Source organism: Sesamum indicum, linkage group LG5 (assembly GCF_026168435.1).
Source record: "Sesamum indicum cultivar Baizhima isolate 11 linkage group LG5, ASM2616843v1, whole genome shotgun sequence".
NCBI lineage: Eukaryota > Viridiplantae > Streptophyta > Magnoliopsida > Lamiales > Pedaliaceae > Sesamum > Sesamum indicum.
The window spans coordinates 19,379,733-19,404,426 of record NC_142661.1 but is presented as its reverse complement, the minus strand read 5'-3'; the positions used below and the strand labels follow the sequence as shown (position 1 = coordinate 19,404,426).

General features: G+C 35.1%; 3 protein-coding genes and 1 pseudogene across 4 annotated transcripts in view; all 4 read left to right on the top strand.

Annotated features, from left to right (window-relative positions):
• LOC105161341 (ARM repeat superfamily protein) overlaps positions 1–10,416 on the top strand; it is a 30,054-nt gene extending 19,638 nt beyond the window's left edge. For both annotated transcript variants that reach the window (XM_088880839.1, XM_088880840.1), the window contains 11 exons: positions 80–175; positions 1,211–1,311; positions 2,704–2,809; positions 3,339–3,452; positions 3,577–3,651; positions 4,743–4,841; positions 6,441–6,512; positions 6,612–6,697; positions 6,789–6,882; positions 9,676–9,783; positions 9,872–10,416. In XM_088880839.1, coding sequence (XP_088736965.1) covers positions 80–175; positions 1,211–1,311; positions 2,704–2,809; positions 3,339–3,452; positions 3,577–3,651; positions 4,743–4,841; positions 6,441–6,512; positions 6,612–6,697; positions 6,789–6,882; positions 9,676–9,783; positions 9,872–10,054 — 1,134 coding nt within the window. In that variant the 3' untranslated portion in view covers positions 10,055–10,416. The remainder of the gene's footprint in view (positions 1–79; positions 176–1,210; positions 1,312–2,703; positions 2,810–3,338; positions 3,453–3,576; positions 3,652–4,742; positions 4,842–6,440; positions 6,513–6,611; positions 6,698–6,788; positions 6,883–9,675; positions 9,784–9,871) is intronic.
• Positions 10,417–10,539: 123 nt separating this feature from the next.
• LOC105161340 (UDP-glycosyltransferase 73C4) lies at positions 10,540–12,833 on the top strand. The gene has a single exon (XM_011078986.3). It carries the CDS (start codon positions 11,150–11,152, stop codon positions 12,635–12,637), a length of 1,488 nt encoding a protein of 495 aa, XP_011077288.2. The 5' UTR covers positions 10,540–11,149; the 3' UTR covers positions 12,638–12,833.
• A 3,373-nt stretch (positions 12,834–16,206) lies between these two features.
• On the top strand, positions 16,207–18,022 carry LOC105161338 (UDP-glycosyltransferase 73C4). Its single transcript, XM_011078985.3, has one exon. The coding sequence runs from the start codon at positions 16,340–16,342 to the stop codon at positions 17,882–17,884; it is 1,545 nt and encodes a 514-aa protein (XP_011077287.1). The 5' UTR covers positions 16,207–16,339; the 3' UTR covers positions 17,885–18,022.
• Positions 18,023–20,798: 2,776 nt separating this feature from the next.
• LOC148788213 (UDP-glycosyltransferase 73C3 pseudogene) lies at positions 20,799–22,600 on the top strand (annotated as a pseudogene).
• Positions 22,601–24,694: the final 2,094 nt, after the last annotated feature.

Below are 24,694 nucleotides of genomic sequence, written 5' to 3'. Positions count from 1 at the left end.
GTAGCATTTGGTTAGTGGAATTTAAACTATAAATCTTTGTAATTTAATTTGGCAGTCTATAAAAGCAAGTTACATGCAGATTCTGGCTAGAGACAGAGAACAAAGTGAAGAGGATGCATGGATTGGTCTGATTGGGGACCTGGCTATGTGCATTTCCATAAAAAGGCCAAAGGAGGTAGTTCTTATCTGTCTCTTAGAATCAGATGTTCAATTGAGCTATTATTCAAAATTAACTAAGGCACGTTTTGTCCCACCATGTTTGTCTCACCACTAGAAGATAGGGATCTACGTAAATTACCTATGGAACTCTTAGATAAGCCCTTGGGACCTATTTGATCAGGAGGCCATATGGATGGTATATTGAGGTCCACCATGCTGCACATTTTCACAAAGTTGGGCGGTAGACTTATTGCCCAATACTTCTGGAAATAATTGTTGCTGCAAGTTCCTATTTTTTATAGGGTATGCTAAGGTGGTCTTGGACTACTAACTGGGCTCTCATTAAGATGTTGGGATTATGATGAGTAGTTACAAGAAAGCTTGTCTATCTCATTGGTTAAAGGCATATAACATATATTGGGTAATTTGTGAAGATAAAAGGAAGTATTTGTACTACTCATTGATGCGGAGATACCTCTTAAGGTAAGATGATCTGTAGATGTGTTGCTATAGTGTTGTGAAGGTATTTCCAAGACAGTAAACAATTTCTCTGATATGAGAAGATGGCTGCCACCAATATAAAATGTACGGAAAATGACTGAGCAATGTATATAAACAATCAAACCTTTCTTGTGTTTAAGACTGGCGATGTGCAGACATTTTTGCATCTCAAAAAGTAAAACTAGAAATGTAATCCTTTATCTACAATAGTGCCTTTACGATTCACTCCTGGTTTGACAATATGCATAATTATTAGTTAAATCACCCCAAGGATTATGCAAGATGTGTAACCCATGTTCATGTGTTACGAAGTACCCTGGAAAGGCATGTCAAGCGATTGCATGTAAAGGTAGGAACTTGCTGATAGCTTCTATAGAATATGGAGCATCATATTTGAAGGATGAAACAGATAAGGTTTATCTGTTAAACTTCTGAACTGCTTCTGTTGTTTGAACTTGTTGCATTATTCTTGTTGCCTCTGTGTAGTGCCTTGTGACAACAGACCAGTATGTTTATCGCTTCTCCATTTCACCTATTTATCACCACACAGGTGCCTATGATTTGTTTGATTCTTTGTAAATCATTGGATCGACCCACAAGACATCTGAGGGAAGCTGCAGCTGCTGTGTTGTCAGAGTTTGTGCGGTTTAGGTATATTTATCTGTAACTTCTGCTCTTTCTATCTGTGAGACGCATTGACATACTCATTCATCCTGTGATTTCTGTGTACGAGTACATTAGTTTGACTAGTGTCTTTTTGTTTCCCATTTCTTTTGGTTATAGCAAATGCTTTATCATTACTAGCTATTTGATCATGCTTTAACATCCAAGTATGTTTTTTCTGGCTTGGGCTTCTGCACAAAAAGACCTTTTCGGTGAAAATATATATATGCACGTTCAGAAAATGGTTTTTGTGGTTTATGCTTCTGCTCCTCACAACTTTTCCATGAAATATATATATAGATGCACAGATTTTTCCTGATATGCTGTTGGAGGTGGCTCTCTTATTGCATTTGTGGAAGCTTTACATGCTTCATCTAATTTTGGGAACTTGGGAATTAGCAAGGGATTTGTGAGTTGGCCACTGGAGACAGAATAAGTCGCTCAGAATATAAAGAAATAACAGAAAATGAAGGAGAGAGGGAGAAAATATCTAAAGCCTATACAGTTATAAATGAAACAAAATGTCTCACCTCTTTAATTATCTTTTATGTTTTATATATTTAGATTTTATGTGAAGCCCATGTGTTTTGTACCCAATTAGTTATTTATATTGATGAAAACCAATTCCATTCTGGGATTGCACCCTTGGTGACCTTTTGGTTAGAGTGCCACAGAAGAAGAAAATCTAAAAGAGAAACATCCATTGAACAATGAACTCTAAGGAAAACAGGGGAGGTGATACTTCCTTTATAAGCTAAAAGATACCGGTCTTAATTATTACCTAAATGTGAACCCCTGCCCTTGAGTGCTTGGAGTCCGGGGACTCCGTACTTGGTTTTTAGACTTCTAGGCTGCAGCCTTCTTTAAACTAAGTAGTTTGCTCCATACATTAGTCTTAATTTCTAAAGCACCTTCCCTCTGAAGGGGATATATTCGAAGTGAGATGGATAAGCTCCATGGTGCCTCCAGCACCTGGAAGAATTTAACTGTTGCATCTGGTAATCCAACCCAAACCACGCAAGTAATACAAAATCCTTGATCAAAGTTCCATACAAATGGTTTTGTGAATACTGGACTGCTCCATTTATTTTTGACGACTAGTGTCCGCTGTCTGTCTGATGGTGGTAATGCCTTATTGTACTGTCACATTTGGAAAAATGAAGTTCATTTACTGTACGATGGTGAGCATTCTACCGTATGATGAAGAACATGGCAATTATCCACCGGAGTTTCCCTGTTTTAGTATTTAATTTTGTGGAAGATTGAGAGTATCAGTGCCCTATAGTCTTATTATTTGATTATTTCTTGATTCCCGTTCAAGTTGGTTTAAAATCTTAGTCCTGCTTTCAAGTTCTCACAGCTAGTTTTTTCATTTTGCAGTGATAGTTTTGGTTCTTTGTTGGAGCAGATGGTTGAAGGATTATGTCGGCATGTTTCTGATGATTCTCCAACTGTTAGGCGCCTTTGTTTAAGAGGACTTGTGCAGGTAGTTGATTGGAATCATAATCAGATTGTTTTGAAGTAATTTCTAAATTTATCATGCATGCTTCTACTTCGACTGCATCACATTTTTTGTCCTGTACAGTGTTATTTGCCTGCTTGGATTGCCCCCCATCCTCTCTTCTTCTTTTGGGCAGTGGAGACCTGTACTTTACCTTAGCCACTGGTTTCATCCAGTTTAGGCATTGTCATTAGCTGGAACTTCTTTTGCTTTTGCTTTTGCTATTGCTATATTCTAGCATGCTGTTTTAGTAACTTTGGGGTATAATGAAAGTCACCTCAGCTCAGCGGAAAATAGATACCTTCATGTTGAATGGGATGGTGGTCTCTATGAAATACTATTAGAGTTGTTTTACATGAAATATCTGCTTCCTATTCTTAAACCTCACAATTTGCCCTTCAATTATTTCAGATGATAAGAAATGGAGATGCATGTAGAAGGATCAATATATAGTTATTATTTGAAAATCTTGGTGAATTTTGTGGTATGACTCACTTACCTGCATGCCTTGCAGATGCCACCAGTCCATGTTCTCCAGTATACAACTCAAATTCTCAGTGTTATAGTTGCTTTGCTCGACGATCCAGATGAATCAGTTCAACTTACTGCTGTCTCGTGTTTGCTGACGGTGATTCTCTCGATATTCTTTATCCATTGAACAACCCACCCCAAAAAAGAAAAGAAAAGAAAACAAAAGCTCGCATCAAATGGTACCACCTTGGCACTTATTGTGCTAGTATTCACTTTCTTAGGTTCTTGCATCCGCTTCCACTGCTGCTGTAGAACCCATTTTGCTTAACCTCTCAGTTCGGCTTCGTAATCTGCAAGTAAGTTTTCCAATACTGAGCTTTACATCATGATCTTCTAGGGTATTGATTTAGCAGGAAGTTCTTGGATGCCATATGGAAAGTTTGTGATTCATGAGAATCATGTGAATGACTGGGTCAGTGAAGTTAAGTTACAGCAAGTCTATGGCGGAAGCTGATTGACTTTCTTAGAGCTTTTGGTGGCAAGCTGAGATAGCAAAGGGTTCTCGAATATATGGAGAGGGGTTAAAAATTATGCAAGAATTTATACTTCATTCACATTTTACTTGTCCTATTTCTTTTCTACATTTCCATTAGCTTTTGAAACAATTATTTGCTGTCTGAACTTAACTTGAAGAATTTGAAGACAGTGATTTAGCCACTACGGGGGTACAATTGTAATAGATACATAAAAGTTCCATTTTGCAACTCTTATCTAAAATTCAGTGCCAACTCAAACACTGACATTCAGTTGTGGATGGAGTAAGCATGCAATCCCTAAGCTGTTCCAGGTTTCATCTGGAAAAGTGGTTGCTGAGACCTTCAATCTAACAATGGAACTTGATATTTAGCTAATTTATCTGCTGCAACTTTTAAAATGATTATGTAATCTTCTTTGTGCACATCTATTTATATGTTTGTGAATAACTATTCATATATTTAATGCTGAGTAAAATATATGATTATGTATCTTAAAATTGGTTTTCGTGCCATATTACTATATCATTGCGTCTGAAGACATCTAAATGATTTTGCATCTATAAAATTATTATGTATTGTTAAATTGCCCACACTTTTATGAGGTGTATTAGTGACACCTGTATCAAAGCTTGAATCCTATCTAGAGGTACCTGGGCTTTTATTTTATTGTGTGTATGTGTGGGAGGGAGAGTGTTTGACCATTTTATATTGCCTTGATATATAATATATATATATATATATGTTTGCATACTTCTGTGTGTGTATGTCAGAGAGAGATTGTGTCTGAGTGGCTTATTCAACATATTGTCAATTGACTACATGCATTTGCTCCAGGTTAGCTGGATGTACATTAATAATAGTCTCTACCTTGTGATGAATCAACTAAGTTTTTCATTTTATCTGCTCAACAGATATGCATGAACACAAAAATTCGGGCCAATGCATTTGCAGCATTTGGAGCACTAAGCAGCTATGGTTTTGGGCCACAACGGGATTCATTTCTTGAGCAGGTCTATCCATTACTTTTGATTTGATATTCGAAATATGTTCTTACCATATCCTAGTCATATGTTGTTGAAAAGATAATATTTGTTGTTTGAAGATTATTATGACAGGTTTGACTGTGATATTAGTCTTTTGAGTAAGCTGAATGTTAGAATCCCAAAATGAGATTACTATAATAGGTTAAACCGAACCATCAATTAGGACCACAATTGAACTTAATTAGGAAAAAAGAACATACGAATTGCTTCTGGAGCCATCTCATATAACAAGTGAACCATCTAATTGCATGTCAAGAACGAAATAACAGTTCCACAGAGTATCTTGCAACCAAATTGCAATGCGGTAACTCAATGGTTCAGTTTGCGAGTCAGTCTATTAACAATGTGGGTTGGAAATGAATATGTTAGAATGTTGAAAGGATCAAAGAGCAAGAAGAAATATCCCGTTTGAACCTTTCAGGAAAAATGACACTATAATAAGGATCTTGTGATATCCCATATTGATAGAGAAAAAGAAGTTTGAACTCAGTTATAAGCAAGTCGGTAGACTTCTCAGTAACTTGGTAACTACTTTTGCTGCGCAAGGACTAATACAAAGTAGTTCCCAGGAGGCTCTTGTAATAAAGTCCTTTTCATGAGCCCTAACATCATTAGCGGAGGAATGATAAATGGTTTCAGACCCAACTTCATGGTATATCATTATGAGAGGCTTGAGGGAACGTGTATTAGTGCTGGTCCTGGAGGGTGGAAGGAACACCATGTTCATTATGGATGATTGTGAAGTCTCATACAAATGATGGGAGGAAACATGGATTCGTTTCTAAGTAGGTGCCACTGGATTCATCTAGCAATTTGGCTTTATTATTTGTGCCAAGAGGGAATGAATGCGGAAGTCTCTAGCTGATCCATTTTGTCAAGGTCTGGCTTTGTGAGCCCATGCGAGTGACAGTTGTGATGTCCCACATGATTAGAGAGCAAGCTTTGGGTTTATAATTGGGTAGAGTGGGCTCTTCGAACAACTTGAATCATTTTGCAAAGCAAGGACAATATGAAGTAGTTGCTAACAAAGTCCTTTTGCAGTCCCACTCCTAATTAATCTAAATAGGCCCCTCATCGTTAATGTGATATATGATGTTGTCCTACTTCCAAATTAAGTATAAACCACATGGCGAAAATGGCGTAGAAAAGGTATGGGACCTGCGTAGCTAAACAATAATTGTTATTCCAACAAAATCTGAATGATGGAACATGAGGATAAAAGTGCTGACAATGTACCATAATTAAATCCAAGTTATTGTCACATCTGCTTCATGCTTTTGAAACATTAAAGCCATGTTAGTTCCCCATACTTTGAACTATGGGTATATAGTGGGGATGAAGGTCATCTTTTTGTCCTGTAACTATGCTTCCTTCTAATACTAGAATTGGAAGCTCTAGCATCCTGTTGTATGGCTTAGTTGTATATTATGTATTCCATGACCTAGTTTCTATTATATAATTAACATTGAATATCTTTCTATATTTCTAATTTACTAGTTTCAATTTTTATATACCTTTCAAGATGCTCAATAAGAACACAAACTTGATTCCACTTTCATTTATCAGGTGCATGTTGCCTTTCCACGACTAGTATTACATCTTCATGATGATGATCCAGGTGTACGACGGGCTTGCCGGGTAGATAATTCTTAATAGTTTCTTCCTCCTTTAACTAGGAAAAGGATCCTAATGTCGGTTTCTAACTATTGCTAATTTATTAATTACTTTTTCTGTCAGAATGCTTTCAAATGCATTGCTCCTTTGTTGGAAGTTGATGGTATGGTTGCTCTTGCCAACACACATAGGTTTAGTTCTGATCACAGGTATGTGTCAGTAGATCCATGCTACAGCTTTATTATGTGTCTTTTATTTCCAGATTCAATAACCACTTTTTCCCCTTAAATATTACCTCAGAGGTGACTATGAAGACTTTCTCAGAGACATTGCAAGGTTATTCACTCAGCACATGTCTTCCAGGGTTGATACATACATGGCATCCATAATACAGGTCCGCATTTTCTTTTATCATTTGAATGGTTGTCCTGTGGGTAAAGAATTGCTCTGCTTACGTGAGTGCCTAGGAAGAAATTTTTGCAATCTAAGTAGTATTATATGCAGGTAATTATCTTTCTTAACACTTCAATACATATTTGGGTTAATTTTATTGCCCTTCCCTGATGTATGTCCGGACTAGCTAAATGGTGCGCTAGCTGAATTATTACTACTTATTTCTTCTCTGGTGTTTGCTAACATTTATCATTTCCCTCCTCTTGGCTACGTCCTTTCGTTTGGACAAAAATGCTATATTAGATTCCAAAGAGAAAAGCAGCCAAATAGAATCAAATCTGAGTGAAACCCATAGCAACCGAAAGAGCTCTGTATTGTCTGAGTTAGGACTAGACAGAGTATGTATGAGCTTGATTTGAGAAAAAAGAAACAATTAAAAGCTTGGGAGCAAAGGATGAAACTTTTGAGAGTAAAAACATTTTCCATGTATTTACAGAAAACAAAGATGAACAGTTTATAGTCAGAGGGTGTGAGATCCTATGTTATAAAGAAGGAAACAAATAATTACCTCTATGTTCTAAATGAAATGATTCCCAATATCAGTCCGAAATCAATCAAATAATCTGAAAATTTCTACATCCTCGAGTTGGGACATATGTGTTGCTTCCCAACTTGCTCACTAAGTCCTCGAAACTTGGTTTATATAGGCTCTTGGTTAGATAGGCAGCTATCTGCTCCTTGGTAGGAATGTATGTTAGACAAACACTTCTCCACTGTCAATCTTTTCTTCGATGAAATGGCAATCAGCTTCGACATGCTTTGTTTAGTCAGTGATGCATTGGATTTGAGCTATACTTATAGCTGCCTTGTTGTCGCAATAGAACTTTATAGATGAATTACTTGAAATCTTCAGTTCGCTTAGCAGTCTCCTTAGTTATATTTCTTCACGAATACCATGTGCTAATGCCTGAAACCTCAACTTCTGCACTACTCGCAACATTATTGCTAATCCGTGTTACAAGATTGCCCTAAACATAGGTGCGATAATCGGATGCTTACCTTCTGTCCGCTGGAGATCCTGCCGAATTTGCAATAGGTTGAACTTCTATCATCCGGTGATTACATTTCTTGAAAAATAATCTATTTCTGGGTGTATGTTGAAATACGGATACTAGAATCTTTTGGTATCTATTCCTGGATCTATTAACCTTCAATGTGTAAATAACCCCAGAAATAAGGATACTAGATGAGAGAGGAGCACCACGAACATTGATCCCAGTATAGTGTCAAAGATCTGTATTGACTGTGGTTGTGGGTGTCAAAGATGATGGGCTGCTCCTTAATTTGGCATGGTAGGTGTGTTGGGGGACACCACAGATGTGTTTGCAAGACTTGATGTAGATAGTGGCAGTCTCATTCATAAAATTTTTAGAGTCCATGGTTGCAGTCGGTGATTGGTGAGGACATGGCACTCTGACAGTTTTGCTTCTAGTTCAACTATTTGCATTGTTTGCAGCCAGTAAAAGGTGGAATTGGAGAAAGATGTACTTAAAAAAGGTGATTGGATGAGCTTGACATTTCATAAGATGTCCTAGGTAAAATTTTTGTAGATCTATTAGCTGCCCAAGTAAGGTTAGGTAGGCTCATCAGCAGGTATTACCCTACCAGGCTCATACCCAATAAATACCCATGATTATTTTTTTCATACCCTACTCTTAGGTTATCCGAAAATACCCATCTGGTCTTACCCAAGTTATACCCAAGAACATCGGATGGATAGGGTCTGGTCTTTCCCATTAATTTTTGTGGTTCTTTCTTGGTTTTTCATTTATAATAGATTTCAAAAAATAAAATTTTTAAATTTACATTGTAACTTATTAATATGATTTCATGAACTCCCGATTGGTATAATAAAGATCTAATTATTCAGTGGTGTGAATAACTGCCATTAAAATTTAAATAATGATCTTCCTACGAAATCAAGATAAGTTCATAATAGAATGAAAACTTAAGAGCTAGTAAAATGAATGGTGAGTTTGAAAATACATTCAATTTTCACTTATATATCTTTTCCATTTGAATTTGCATTCAACTTTGGTTTGATGATTTTTTTCCACGACTATTGTCCAAACTAATTTTGTGTATTCCATATATTAATCTAGTTCAACATTTCCAAATTTTGTTTGTAGGTTTTCATTTTGTAAACTATTGAAGTAAGTTTTAATTAATTTTATCGAAAAGTTAATTTAGAGGTACTACGAGAACAAAGAAGGAATTTTTTTCCAAATTGGCTAAAGTATCAATAAGTAAAAATATAAAATAATAATACAAAATTTAAGAATTTAAGATATTAGATAAACCTAGTTGTTTGATTTACTAAAAATTTACAAATGCAATTATTTTAAGTTAATGTGGCTAAATGAAAATTTTTATGGTATTAGATATATACCGATAACCATGGTATTTTAGGGTTTAAGACTTTATCCACGCCAACTCATCTAATTATATTGGGTCTGAGGTAGGGTAGTGTGGGGTCTTCTGCCCATTGTACGAGAAATTATTATGAGTCAGAGCTAGCATCTTATGAATGTGCATCTAATTAGTTATTATAAGTGTGGTTGATAAATATTAAATTATTAAAAGTGTATATCCCTTGGGCCGAAACTACTTGTGTTCTTTTAGATCTTTTAACACATTGTCAAAATATTCTTCCATTCATTTGTGAACCAGAAATATATGTATTCTAGTATAAAATTATTGTGAACAATCGTTGAGTTGGATTATATATGTGCAGGCTTTTGAGGCTCCTTGGCCAGTAATTCAAGCAAATGCCATTTATTTGTGTAGCAGTGTTATATCCTTTTCAAGTGATCAGCATATCTCTGCCTTCTACCACAGCCAGGTTTTTCATTTACAAACCTCACTTCTATTTGTTATTTTGAAGTGCTGCAAGATTTTGACATCAGATATTTTGTACTCTCGTGCTTTAGGTTTTTGGAATGTTGATTGGAAAGATAAGTCGCTCATCAGATGCAATTGTAAGAGCAACGGGTTCGTTGGCCCTTGGTTTGCTACTTAAGTCGCCCAATTCAAGTTCCTGGAAAGTAGCTCGGCTGGAACCCACAGACTCGATTCTGACAGGACGTGAAATGGAATCTTCTAGGAGGTCATGATGTATTGATACAAGATGCTGTGATATTTTACCAATTTGCCATTTCAACACATGCTGGGAGCTGCACTGCTCCAGTAATGAAGATGGTTCTCAGACTTACCATCTTGGCCTCAGTATGTGTAGATGACCGATAATCTTTTCTTGCTGTGTATATGCATGTATCATGTTGTATATTTATATGGTGTAAAGCAGTTGGGACAAAGGAAATTATGGCCTTGTAAAATTGGCTGCAAGCAGGTAATGTATATTAGTTGCTTCTTCCACTATTATGTGTGAGCTCGTGAGCTATGGACATCCGCGCTGTATATTATAGAAAAGCTTTGTTGTACATCTTACTGATAATGAGCTTTATCATTTATGGAACCACTGGAACTTGAGTCCCTTAGAACACTGCAGGCATATGGCATGTGTTCCAGTAATTCATTTGCTCTTTTGATGATGAGATTGAAAACCAATTGCAACTCGAGGTTATCGGTTCTCGACTCTGTTTCCCTCCACCTCTCACCCCCAAATATTGTCGAGGCTTTGGTTGTTTATCAGAGGATTATGTGTGTGTTCCTCCTATCTAAGAACTGACTCAATCATTGTGGCCACTCTTACACGTCATCCTTATTCTTGGCAGTTTTGTTGATGGCTATAATATGAATCCTACCTAAGCATGCCAAACTACATGAATTTCAGCCTATATCTTCAATTCCATTCTGTTTGAGAGAGAACACTCATCGGAAATTTGCACCCCATTTCCTATTTCCAGGATGTTATGGAAAAGGGGAATCCTTTTGTGCATCCTGTCAGTATGGACGTAGCAGTCGCTAGCAGCAAGTTGCTGGTTTCTTGCCGCACTTTGCTGCTGAAGTTGTCATATGCGCTATAGAATGTTCTGATTTGTTTCATATAAACAGGACCAGTGAAAATTATCCACAAGTCATTTCTCATAGCCATATAATTTTTTGGCCACAGGATTCTCTCTCAGTATGTCGAAAACAGCCAAAACAGGCAAAATCCTAGCAAGGGAGATTAATTTACACACTGAGCAGCCGAAAACCATCAGAATGAGATAAGTAAATCCGTCCAGTTCCTGCTCTTTGCAATTAGAATGGCTATCCGAGAACAAGAGCCTCATTTCGTCATGCTTCCGTTCATGGCGCAAGGCCATATGATTCCAATGGTGGATATAGCCAGGTTTCTGGCCAAGCGAGGTTTGACAATAACCATTTTAACAACCCCCCATAATGCCGGTCGGTTTAAGTCAGTTATCGATCGTGCAATTGGCTCTGGACTCAACATTCATATTCTCCACCTCAAATTTCCATCTTCTGAGGCGGGGCTTCCTGATGGTTGTGAGAATTTCGACATGCTCCCCTCGGTGGATTATGCAGCCAACTTCTTCACAGCTACAGCCATGCTGAACGAGCAGGTTGAAGAAATACTCCGACAGCTGAAGCCTCCTCCGAGCTGCTTAATTGCTGATATGTGTTTTCCCTGGGCCACGGATGTTGCTCTTAAATTGCGGATTCCTAGAATTCTTTTTCATGGGACGAGCTGTTTTTCTCTCCTATGCATGCACATGCTAGCAATTTGCAGGGACTGGGAAGCTATAACTTCCGACACAGAGACCTTTGTGGTGCCTGGATTGCCTGATAGATTTGAAGTTACCAAAGGTCAGCTCAGAGGCACCCCAAATGATCCGGATTCTGATTGGAGTAAGTTTTGGGATCAAATGCGAGAGGCTGAGGTAGAAGCATTTGGAACAGTTGCCAATACTTTTGAAGAGCTGGAACCTGAATACATCAAAGAACACAAGAAAACCAAAGGAAAAAGACTCTGGTGTGTTGGTCCTGTTTCCTTGTGCAACAAAGATTACTCAGACAAGGCTGAAAGAGGCAACAAAGCCTCCATTGGTGAACACGACTGCCTGAAATGGCTCGACTCCAAGGAACCAGGCTCGGTTGTGTACGTTTGCCTCGGAAGCCTGTCCCGCCTGGCTACTTCACAACTGATCGAGCTCGGCTTAGCCTTGGAAGCTTCAAATAGACCCTTCATTTGGGTTGTCAGAAGTGCATCTACGGAACTCCAAACATGGATTTTGGAAGAAAAATTCGAGGAAAGAATCATGGACAGGGGCCTCTTGGTCCGAGGTTGGGCCCCTCAAGTGCTGATACTTTCTCATCTGTCTATTGGAGTATTCTTGACACACTGTGGATGGAACTCGACTCTGGAAGGAATAACGGCAGGCGTGCCGATGATAACATGGCCATTTTTCGCCGATCAATTTTTCAATGAGAAGTTCATTGTGAACGTAATAAAGACAGGAGTAAGAGTTGGTGTTGAACAGCCTGTATTCTTTGGACAAGAGGAGACAGCGGGGGTGCAGGTTAAGAGTGATGAGATTAAGAGGGTTATTGAGAAGTTGATGGACGGGGACGAAGAAGGGAATGGGAGGAGAAAACGAGCTAAAGAGCTCGGGGAAATGGCGAAAAGGGCCGTGGAGGAAGGAGGTTCTTCTTACCTTAATATGACTTTGTTCATAGAAGATGTCATGGCAGAGCAAGCAAACTCTGGAGGCCTACAGCAAGAAAAGTGAAAACACAGCCCAATCTTTTTGAATCAATTATACGCAATTGACTTGGCCGTATGATTGGTACACAGTTCAGAAAAATTGATCGAACCAATCATACGACAAATATATTTTTACACTTGTTTTGTGATTGTTTTGATTCGGCCAAAACTCTCTTGCCCTTGATTTAAATTTTTGCTATGGAAGAAAGTTTCTTCTTTTAGTACTGATTTTTGTATTGGGGTGTTTCTATTTGTTACACGAGTGATTCTCTTATTCAGTTTTGGTATTACCAAATTGAAACTGATCAGTAACTTGATATAATAATAGCAGTTTCTCTTCAGAGAAAGGCAGGTAAATTTGATAATAGGCACAAAATTAAGAAAATACACCACCCTTATGTGTTCTATAGTTGAATTTCAGTTTTGTCTTTAGGAATTTATATTAAATAACATTGCATTGGATATGTCAAATTATAATAAACAGAGAACAGTGCCATTGATCATATGAGAACAAGCAAATACCGCATTGTATTTTGGCATGTTTTGGATGAATTGTCGCAGTCTTCTGGAAATGGTAAATGCCTGCTGACAGCAAGAACAGTATAACCATATGCTTTCACTACAAAAATATGACTATTCCCTTTTTTATAAATTACTACAACTTAAAAATTATAACAAATTGATATTACCTATTTCGGTCAAATAAAATCAATGCGAAAGCTTAACTTTTGACCATGGCTAATCAAGATTTGCTATGGTTTTACATACTACGGTCAAAATATTTGTTATATTTGCCATAGTTTTTAATGTAGCAATATTTTGGCATCACTTGTGGAAACAATGTTTAAAGTCGTAGTACAATCATGATCAATTAGTATCTATTTTAGTTTTAACTGTTATAATTGATCATAGTGAAAAGTCATATTTATTCCGATGTTCTAAGGGATGCACAGCGATCAGACTAGTCCATGCTCGTTTAAGTTCTTCGTCACGTTATAAATTAATGATGAATTACTTTCATTTAAAATTAGCGTATGTGTCTAAATAGAGGGAATGAACAAATCATTGAACTTGGCTGAAATTTGAGGCTCGAGTCTGAACTTGAGCCATGATTTCGAGTTCAAGCTCGAGCTTGACGAGCTTAGTTGCTTGGGTTGAAGCTTAAATTGAGGAGCTTAAAAAAGAAAAAGAAAACTTTTCAATGAAATAATTTTGAACTAATTAATGACTATATCTTAGGGCATTTATTATACAATATAAATGAAATATAAGTCTAATTGTTCAAACTATCTTTAGTATTAATTTATGATGATTTTATTAATTAGGTATGATTGATGTAATTATTTTCATTAAGTATTATATTTGGTAAAATTAATTATAATCGAGTTATTTCAATTAATAATAATTTATTATTTTAAATAATAATAATAGTAAAGGAATTCGTGGTGATTACTAATTTTGAACGTTTATTAAGAAGTATAACAGAATTATCCATATTTATATGTCTTGAAAAGAATACACTCGTAGGATAAATATACAAGTTATTGTTATTTGTTAGATTTTATTAATTCGCAGAAGTACAAGGGATGAATAATTGATATTAAAATAGATCAATAAAAATTATAAAATTACACTAAATAATTATTTATATGCTAAATTTGAAAAATACTAATTATGGATTAAATCTATTTCTATATGGACATTGATTAAACAATATAAGTAATAATAATATTATCTAAATAAAAAACGAGATATTAATAGAATTTAGTAAGAATATATTGCACAATATTTTGTATTAAATTGAAACATATAAGCTCAAATTCGACTCAGCAAAAAGCACTAGAAAAAAAAAATGATTATTGGCTCTAATTTTAATTGCTAAAAATCATGACAATTTTTTTTTATTGAGCATGATTAAATAAAATCAATGCCAAAACATAGGTTTGCCACTATGAAAAAATTATTTGTTATGGTTAAAATAATTTAACCACTCTCACAAATACCTACTCCAATAACCGTTGTATGATCGTGGTCAATAACTATTTACTGCGACTATTTTGTTGTTAACCAACATATAGTCTTCTGAACTACGTAATACATTAGCTGTTGATTATTAATGATTAAATATTGTATTTTTTTATAATGAAGTTTAAATCGTCTAGTTCCAACATCATATTCAGAGGTTTGCTGAAGTCGTCCTACACCATGGATCTAAGCTAATTTGCGGTAACGATTTGTAAATTAATCACTTTTACGGTAAAAATTTCAGTTGGAATCTTATATTAGTGATATTAATCTCCTGATAGCTTCTAGAAGATATTCTGCACTCTCTAGCTTTAGGTGTTGGGGATGTGATAGGAACGATGAGTCGGTCATTAGATGCAGTTGTCAGAGCGTGGGGCGTATATGCCAATTCACTCAAATATATAACTTTGTGACAATTTTATTTTTAATATATCATCTTTTTTTAATGCAGAATCTATGAATACTACTAAGATTGAAAATTTTAATTATATTTTTTGAAATGTAATTATACGTTTTTAATGTTTTATTAAGACGATATATTGATTCTTCAATATTCTTTTTATCTCGCAATTTTGGAAAAAAACAAAAGAATTAGTTCGAAACGCCTATCAGTTATTTGCCGATAAAAATTAAAAAGACACATCTGATGTGCACATGATAAGTGGTGGCTAATGCTAAAAAAGAAAATAATGCAGTAGCATAAGTTGCCATATCATACCTATTTGCCATTTCAGGAAAAATCAATTAATTTTTGGGTAACTTTGAAAATTTTGATTGCTTTTGCCTTGAAATAGTGAATTTAAAAATTTGGAGGGTCGTTTTTATAATTATAATAAATTACAAAATTAAAATGCCTTATAAGACTAAAAATGTAATTAAGTTGGATTCAAATTACCGTTCTGTATAATTATGGAATTATAATTTTCCCTTACTAATACTTATTAGATTTTTATATCACATTTTAATATATGTTTGATATTATATTAAGAGTAAATGACAACAACCTTTCCTCAGGTTTGCCATAATTATGAATACTCCTCATTGTTTAAAAAATTACCAATATCCCTGATTCTAACAACCGTCTAATAATTAGCCTAATCCGTTAAACTTTCTTCCATTTATACGGTGAATTGACCAAAAATGCCCTTATGAATTAAAAATTATAATTTTATTTATTTTTAAAATTTTATAATTTTTTATAGACTAAGTGGATAATTTTCTTTATAATTTTTCTATCAACCTCGTTCAATTTTTTTATAAATTTTTAAATTTTTTAAAAAAATTAAAAAGTTATAGTAAGAGCAAAGTTGATAGTTCCACAATTTAACTTAAAGATTACATAATTTCGTCAAATATCATGATGTATTTATAATTTTTTAAATAAAGAAAATATTTATAATTTTGCAAAATTTGTAGGATGTTTTTGTAATTACCCTTGTAATAATGATAATATGAACTTGTATGCACGCTTAGCTCAAAACTATGATAGAAGGCTCTTGGTGAATATCCACAACCTCGTTTTACGTCGAGCTAGTGACATAAAATTTTGGGCCGCAGGATTCTCTGGCAGTGTGTTAAAACAGCCGGAAAACGGACAAAATGATCAGTAGCATGAAAAAATTATTTAAAGCCTTCAGTTGTAAAACCACCAGGATCAGAATAAGCGAGTGAATCCCTTCAGATCCTCACCCCTGTAACTAGAATGGCGTCAATGGCCATCCAAGAACAAAACCCTCACTTCGTCTTGCTTCCTTTCCTGGCCCAAGGCCACATGATTCCAATGGTGGATCTTGCCAGGTTGCTGACCAAGCGCGGTTTGACGATCACCATTCTAACAACCCCTCATAATGCCGACCGATTTCAGTCGGTCATCGACCGTGAAATCGGCTCTGGACTCAACATTCGTATAATCCACCTCAAATTTCCATGCGCTGAAGCCGGGCTTCCATATGGCTGTGAGAATTTCGACATGCTCCCGTCGATCGATTGTGGAGTGAAATTCTTCAGAGCTACAGCCATGCTGAATGAGCAGGTTGAGGAGTTGCTCCGGCAGCTGAAGCCCTTTCCTCGCTGCTTCATTGCTGATATGTGTTATCCTTGGGCCACGAAGGTTGCTCGGAAGTTGCACATTCCAAGAATTCTCTTTCATGGGACGTGTTGTTTTTCTCTCTTATGCACGCACATCATACGAATTTCCAAAGATTTGGAAACTATAGCTTCTGATACTGAGTACTTTGTCGTGCCTGGATTGCCTGATAGAATTGAGTTAACTAGAGCTCAGCTCAGAGGCACTCCAAATGAACGGAATTCTGATTGGAGGGAGCTCTGGGATCAGATGGCAGAGGCTGAGGGAGAAGCATTTGGAACAGTTGCCAACAGTTTTGAAGAGCTGGAACCTGATTACATTAAAGAATACATGAAAGCCACAGGAAAGAAGGTGTGGTGTGTTGGTCCTGTTTCCTTGTGCAACAAAAGTGACTCAGACAAGACTGAAAGAGGAAACAAAACCTCTATTGGCGGACAAGAATGCCTGAAATGGCTCGACTTGCAGGAACCAGGCTCGGTTATTTATGTTTGCCTCGGAAGCCTATCCTGCCTGCCTACTTCACAACTGATCGAGCTCGGCTTAGCGTTGGAAGCTTCAAAGAGACCCTTCATTTGGGTTCTCCGAAATGCATCTGAAGAATTCCAAACATGGCTTTTGGAAGAAAAATTCGAGGAAAGGATCAAGGACAGGGGCATCTTGATCCGTGGATGGGCCCCTCAAGTGCTGATACTTTCTCATCTGTCTATAGGAGGATTCTTGACGCATTGTGGATGGAACTCGACTCTGGAAGGAATAACGGCAGGCGTGCCGATGATAACATGGCCGCTTTTCGCCGAGCAATATTGCAATGAGAAGTTCATTGTGAAGGTGATAAAGACAGGAATAAGAGTTGGTATTGAAACGCCTGTTGTGTTTGGAGAAGAGGAGAGTGTGGGAACGCTGGTGAAGAGTGATGAGATTAAGAGTGTTATTGAGAGGTTGATGGACGGGGGAGAAGAAGGGAATGAGAGGAGAAAACGAGCTAAAGAGCTGGGGGAAATGACGAAAAGGGCAGTGGAGGAAGGGGGTTCCTCTTACCTGAATATGACTTTGTTCATTGAAGATGTCATGGCGGAACAAGCAAACTCTGGAGACCGATCTGCAAATCATGAAAATGCATTGGTAGATCATGAAAATTCTGATGTTGTCATGGTCCACTGAGACACAGAAAATGGCGTCAGTGTCACTTCGTTTCCAGAAAGAAAGAAAACAATCCTTCTGTTAATGGATTCTCGCGGTGGATTTGATGTCTTGCCTGTTTGTTTACTATTTTGAGAAATTGAAAGATATTTCTTTGTATTGCGTGCTTGGTACGTGTGGTTTTGGTTTTGTCAAATTTGTATTACAAAATTATATGATGAGTAAATTGACATAATTTACTATAATGCCAATTTTTCTTTTCAGAAGAAAGAAAAAAATTAAAAGGGAGAACTTATAATAATTACTCTTTTGGTCCATAAAGGAGGGGGTTTGTTTTTTTGTCCTACAATTTACTAGAATTTCCTTTTGGTACCAAAAATATTAAAACATTTGCAAAATTAACCCCAAACTTCATTTTCATCCATTTTTAATGACGTCCATGGCTCCCAACTTCTACTGTAGTTTCTTTTTCTTGATAGTTGAATATGATATCTGAATTTGGAGGTAGTCTTAGAATGCAAAATTTGATGGTACTCATGAAAGGCTGAATTATTTGAGGTGCTCATGATTTATTCTGGTGATTTTTATGCAAAATTTGGCAATAAAAAGGATCAAAATTACGAAATATAAAAAAGTTACATACGATTGCAATCCTAAAAAAATAAAAGATAAAAATATCAAAATATCAAAATTACATGACCAAAACTATACTTAAAGCCAACCTCGAAATCTAATAACGTGTTCTCTGTCTTCCATTTACTGCAAATGGATCAACTTTCCATTAACTAATAATTACGTTCACAAAAAGGCTGAAGCCAATACAAGGATAAAATGGTGGAAGTTCCTTTCCAGCTATTATCACTTACCGTGCCTCGAACAAACACGTCTTTGGTTTTGGAAGAAAGGAGTTGTTCTAACTCAAAATTGGTCTTATCTGTTTCTGGGTTCCACACACTTTTTGGACTACATCACCTTCGAGTTTGTGAGTCTGTTAACAAGCGGACAATACTGTTGTAATAGTTAATATACCCACAAAATATAAGTTAATATACATATTCAAATTAGATTGAGTCCGGACTTATATTCATTGCAATAAGTGTTTTGGGTCTAATTAGGGTTTATATGAACCCTATAAGAATCCTGGATGGGTATAGGTATTTGGTGCCGAAAAAAATTAATAAATATATATATATATATATGTGTGTATTTGTCAACTAAAAATACATTGAATATATATATAATGTTTGGATTCGTTTTTTGAGTGTTTTGTTATATTTTATGGAGATAGAGCGAGAAAAATAAAGATAATAAGTGTGTATTAAAGATAATATGTATGTTTGGATTTATTTTTGAAGATAATTTAAAATAAGTATTGTATGTTTAATGTTGTGTTTTGGGAGACAAAAATTACTATTCATTGTCAAATCATGTCTTTTTTATATATATTTATGTATATGTATGTGTATATTTATGTTAATTAAAATAGTTTAAAACACCTAGATAAGATGTTTCTGAATGATGGCAAGCATTGAGTATGTTTTGACTCGCCCCGAAAATAACTTGAAAATGAAAACAAACATAGTGATAAGGTTTTAATAAATCAATTGACGGGATTTACTTAATATTTAAAAAACCTTAAATTTTTTACTTAATTTATTGTTTTACTTATGTATTGATGCTTTGACAAAATTTGCAAGGGTTTTTCATCTTAATTTATTTTTATGGTGACAACTCCAATTAAATTTATGATAAAATTAATGTGAATGTGATATTATAGTCTAGAAAAAGAAAAAGTACATAGAAAATTTAAATTAGTACTTAAACTCAAGTAATATAGGAAATGGGTAAAATTTGTTTGAATTTGAATAGTGAAACAATTATGGAATGAAAGTTGAATGGAAATATAAATGGGTAAAAGATTTAATTATGCCAAATTTAAATATGTTTCTCATACTTTATTTTTTTACTGTTTTTAAAATTTTCATTCCTATTTTAAATCTATCCTAACTTGATAATTACTTACTAATAAATTATAATTTGTATAAAGTCAAAGTTATTACCTAAATGTTAAAAATAGTCAATTTTTACTTATTTAATTTTGGTTTTTTGTTTTTTTTCTTTCTTCTCTCTTTATTATTTTTGGATTTCTTTTCACTCTCTTCTTTCTTTTCTGTCACTGTCTCTGCAGTTTTTTCTCTTTCTTCTTTCTTCTTTCTTCTCTCTTCTTTCTTTTCTCTCTCCTTTTTTTAATTGTTTTTTTAAAATTATTTGTATTATATGCATTATATATATTATTTAATGTATAATATATGTGGAATGTAATTAATAATTAATACTAAAAAATAATTATTAACTTATGAAATCATTGATATTAAAGATATTTACTATCAATGCTATTTGATTAAAATATTTAAAACTTTTCTAAATTGAGGACAATATACCAATAATACATACTTAATTCTAAATTTTTTATTTAAATTTATATATTATGTTTTTTCATTCCAAAGATAAAGTCTAACAAAATTATTTTGGAGACAATACTACAATGTATTTAATTATGCATTAAAATTATAATTATTATTTAAAATATAAAAAGAAATGCCTCAATAAAAAAAATTACTTAACATATATATATATATTATATTTCACTAACAAACAAAATACTATATACATACACATATATATATTACTAAATATATATATTAAAAGACATGATTTGACAATGAACAGTAACTCCTGTCTCCCAAATCCCGACATTAAACCTACACCACTTATTTTTCAATATTTTATATTATATCAAAATACAAATCCAAACATACCATTTATCTCAAAATACATACTAACTTATCTCTACTTTTCTCTCTCTATATCCAAAATATCAAAACAAAAACACTCAAAACATTAATCCAAATGTAACGAATGAGTTTAGGTTTGGCCAATCTGATTTGAAATAGAAATTTTCGAGGTCGGCAGGTTTACTATTAAATCCTTAGTAGCCTTCTCCTCCACTCATCCTTCGTCTCTACTATCTCCAGTTTCTTGATTCCATCAATGGCTTCAGAAGTTAATCAACTTCACTTCCTCCTTGTTCCCTTAATGTCACAAAGTCACATTATTCCCTTAACGGACTTCGCTAAATTACTCGCCCGTCGTGGCGTGATTGTCTCCATAATCACCACACACCTTAATTCCATCAGGTACAAAGCAGCAATCCAGCACGCTCTGGAGTCTGGCTTGATAATTCAAATGATTCCCCTGGAATTTCAAGGCAGCGAAGTTGGCCTGCCTCCGGGATGCGAAAACATGGATTCGCTAACTTCAATGGATTTAGCCGGGGAGTTTATCCTAGCTTGTGAGATGCTGAAATCCCCATTGGAAGAAATGATAAAGAAATTGGACCCAAGCCCCAGTTGCATAATTTCCACCAATGCCCTTCCCTGGACGCAACAAGTTGCGGACAATTTCAAGATTCCAAGGTATATTTTCGAGCCTGTATCCTGTTTCACTCTCTTGTGCTCTCACAAACTGTCTCAGGCTCAAATTCAAGAAACTGAAATTTCGGATTCAGAATCATTTCTGGTGCCGGATATACCTCACAGAGTTGAATTTACTAAGGCCCAGTTGCCGGGAACTACGAGAAAATCTTCAGACCATGTTAAAGAACTTGTAGACCAAATAAAAACATATCGGCTTTCTGCACGAGGAACTCTGGTGAATAGTTTTGAGGAGCTGGAGCCCTGGTACGTGGAGGGGTACAGAAAGGAAAGTCAACGTCTTTGGTGCATTGGTCCAGTATCTCTATGTAACAAGAACCTAGCTGAGAAATCTGATAGAGGTGACAAGGCCTCAATCGACGAGCAGTATTGCATATCGTGGCTCGATTCAAGGGAGCCCAGGTCGGTAATCTACGCCTGTTTTGGCAGCCTTTGTCGTATGTCTGCTTCACAGATTAAAGAAATTGGTTTGGGCTTGGAAGCATCGAACTTCGCTTTCATTTGGATCATCAGAAGCCTGGATGCTTCAGCGGAAGTGGAGAAATGGCTGGCAGAGGAAAAGTTCGAAGAAAGACTTGAAGGAAGAGGCCTAATAATCCGTGGATGGGCACCACAAGTCCTCATATTGTCCCACCCATCTGTGGGAGGATTCTTAACGCATTGTGGGTGGAACTCAACTCTGGAGGGAATATGTGCCGGTGTGCCGATGATCACTTGGCCAATGTTTGCGGAACAATTCTACAATGAGAAATTTATCGTGTACGTGCTCAAGATCGGTGTGAGAATCGGAGTTGAGGTTGGTGCTTTTCCTGGAGCAGTGGAAGAGCAAAGTAACGCACTAGTGAAGTGGGATCAAGTGAAGAAATCCATTGAAAATTTGATGGATGATGATGAAGAGGAGGGAAGGGATAGAAGAAGAAGAGCCCAAAAGTTGGGAGAAATGGCAAAAGCAGCATTAGAACAAGGGGGATCTTCTTACCTGAACATTACATTGCTAATTCAAGATGTCGTGCAGGCACCCAAGTAGTTCTTAATTCTTAGAATATGCAGTCCTTTTTGATAATTTAAGATTCTTAGATAAAAAAAGTGGAGGATTGATGTTTTGGATTCATTTTTTGTGTGTTTTGTTGTGTTTTGTGGATAGAGAGAGAAAAATAAAGATAAAAATAAGTATGTATTAGAAATAGTATATATGTGTGGATTTGTTTTTGGAGATAATTTAAAATAAATATTATATGTTTAATGTTGTGTTTTAGAAGACAAAAGTTATTATCAAATCATTGTCAAATTATGTCTTTTTTATATATATTTATGTATATCTGTGTATATATATATGTATTTATGCTAAAACAGTTAAAAACATCCAAATAAGGTGTATGATAACAAACATTTGGTATATTTTGACTCATCTTAAAGATAACTTGGAAATGAAAATAAATATAATGTTGGTATTTTAGTTTTGCCAATTACCCTGTATTTTCTCATTAACATAGTATATTTTTATCTACTCAGATAGAATGAAATACTTAGTTAAAAATTCATAAGTTAATTACCCACTTTTTGTTTTGTTTGTTCCTGTAATTCTTTGGGTTTTCGTCGTTCCTTTCCCTGGATCGATATTCCCCATAGCTGGAGAGCCAGGCAAAGAAAACAAAAAACGCAACTAATTATTAAAGGCACTAAATTAGGATTAATTCTAGAGCGGACCTAACTCGACTGAACTTGAATTAATTATATAACAAGTACAATATACTTGTTGAGAAAATTCTTGTTCTAGCCTGACTCGGCCAAATCGGAATCAATCACAGGACAAGTGTGTTATGTGATTGGTGTACAATTTTTAGGAAAAATAATCAATAAGTATGATGCACTTGTTATGTGATAGATTTGGTACGACCAAACCTGTTCCGAACAAATACTTTTCCTTAATTAATTCATTAATTGACATATCTCAAAAAGCTACATCTTTTGCTAAAAGATAAACATAACCAACCCTACTGTAGTGATATACATCTCTTCTTCTTCCATATATATGTAACCCCGACTCATGGGTTTCATATTTTTTTAAAAAAATAATGTAATATGTTCTAGCTATCGAAGATATATGTCATTTAAATTTCTATTATTTTTATTAACTATATGAAAAAGAAGAAAATTAAAATAAAATAACTTTTCATAAGTTATCTTTTCTCAAACAATTTTTATTAATTTTAAAATCACGGGTAATTAACATATTTTTTCAGTCCTCATGGTTGAAGTAGGTTGGTTAATCGGCCTTCCCCTGATAATTGCGTCGGTTGCTAGCCTGTCTTATCTAAGCAGAACCTTCTGAAATCCTTAATCACTACATAAAGAAAACGCTAACCGATAATCACCTTAGTTCAGGCATAATTAATTAAGAGCTATAAACACGAGATATCATAGGGCGATCACTTCCATGTATGTGTCAAATAATAAATGTATGCGGTTGAGAATGCACTCCCCACTACACGATCTATATTAAGTGCTCGAGGGGTCGGGGCACAGATGCCTGAGGAGGATATGGACATGCATTGGTAAGATGTTCGATCATATGCCTGACTGGTGTGGGCTATTTCTGATTTACCAGATTAGTCAACATTTATATGTTTCGATGCAACAACAAGATGTAATTTGTAACAAGTAGAGATACGCAACAATAGGTGAAAAATATAATTTTGGTCCTATAATTTATGGAATACAGAATTTTTGATTCTATATAAATTTATTTTTACAATTTAGTTATGTAATTTGAAGTAATGTTCATCTTTTCTCGATCAAATTGATCAAGAAAATTGTATGTAATTTGTATATGACCCAATTAAGTTGTAATTTTAGTCCTGTAACTTAAATGATATTGATATTTTTAGTCCTATAACTTAGGAAAGTTGGCATTTATGATCCTCTACGAATTGGTTTACAAAACTAAAATTACAATTTAATTAGATCATATACAAATCCCATATAATTTTTTAATCAAATTAGTTGATAAAAAACTAAAATTATCAAAATTATAAAATTACATGAGTAAATTACGAAAAATCAATTCATACAAAATAAAAAATATCGACTCAAACGTTAACTTAAAATTTTCCCCAACAATTGAGGCACGGTTGAGAGGTGTGCACCAAGCTTTGGAGTCGCAGGGGTTTAGACTACTTTGCTGGATGTACCGGAACCGTTCTGGAGGCAATAAATTGAGGCACTTAGAAAATTAGTCATAATTAGGAATTTAAGCTTAAAATTAGTGTATTACAAGGTTAGTTTATTTATACCAAAAAAATGAGAAAAAGTTTTAGAGCTGTTCATACTTTTACTA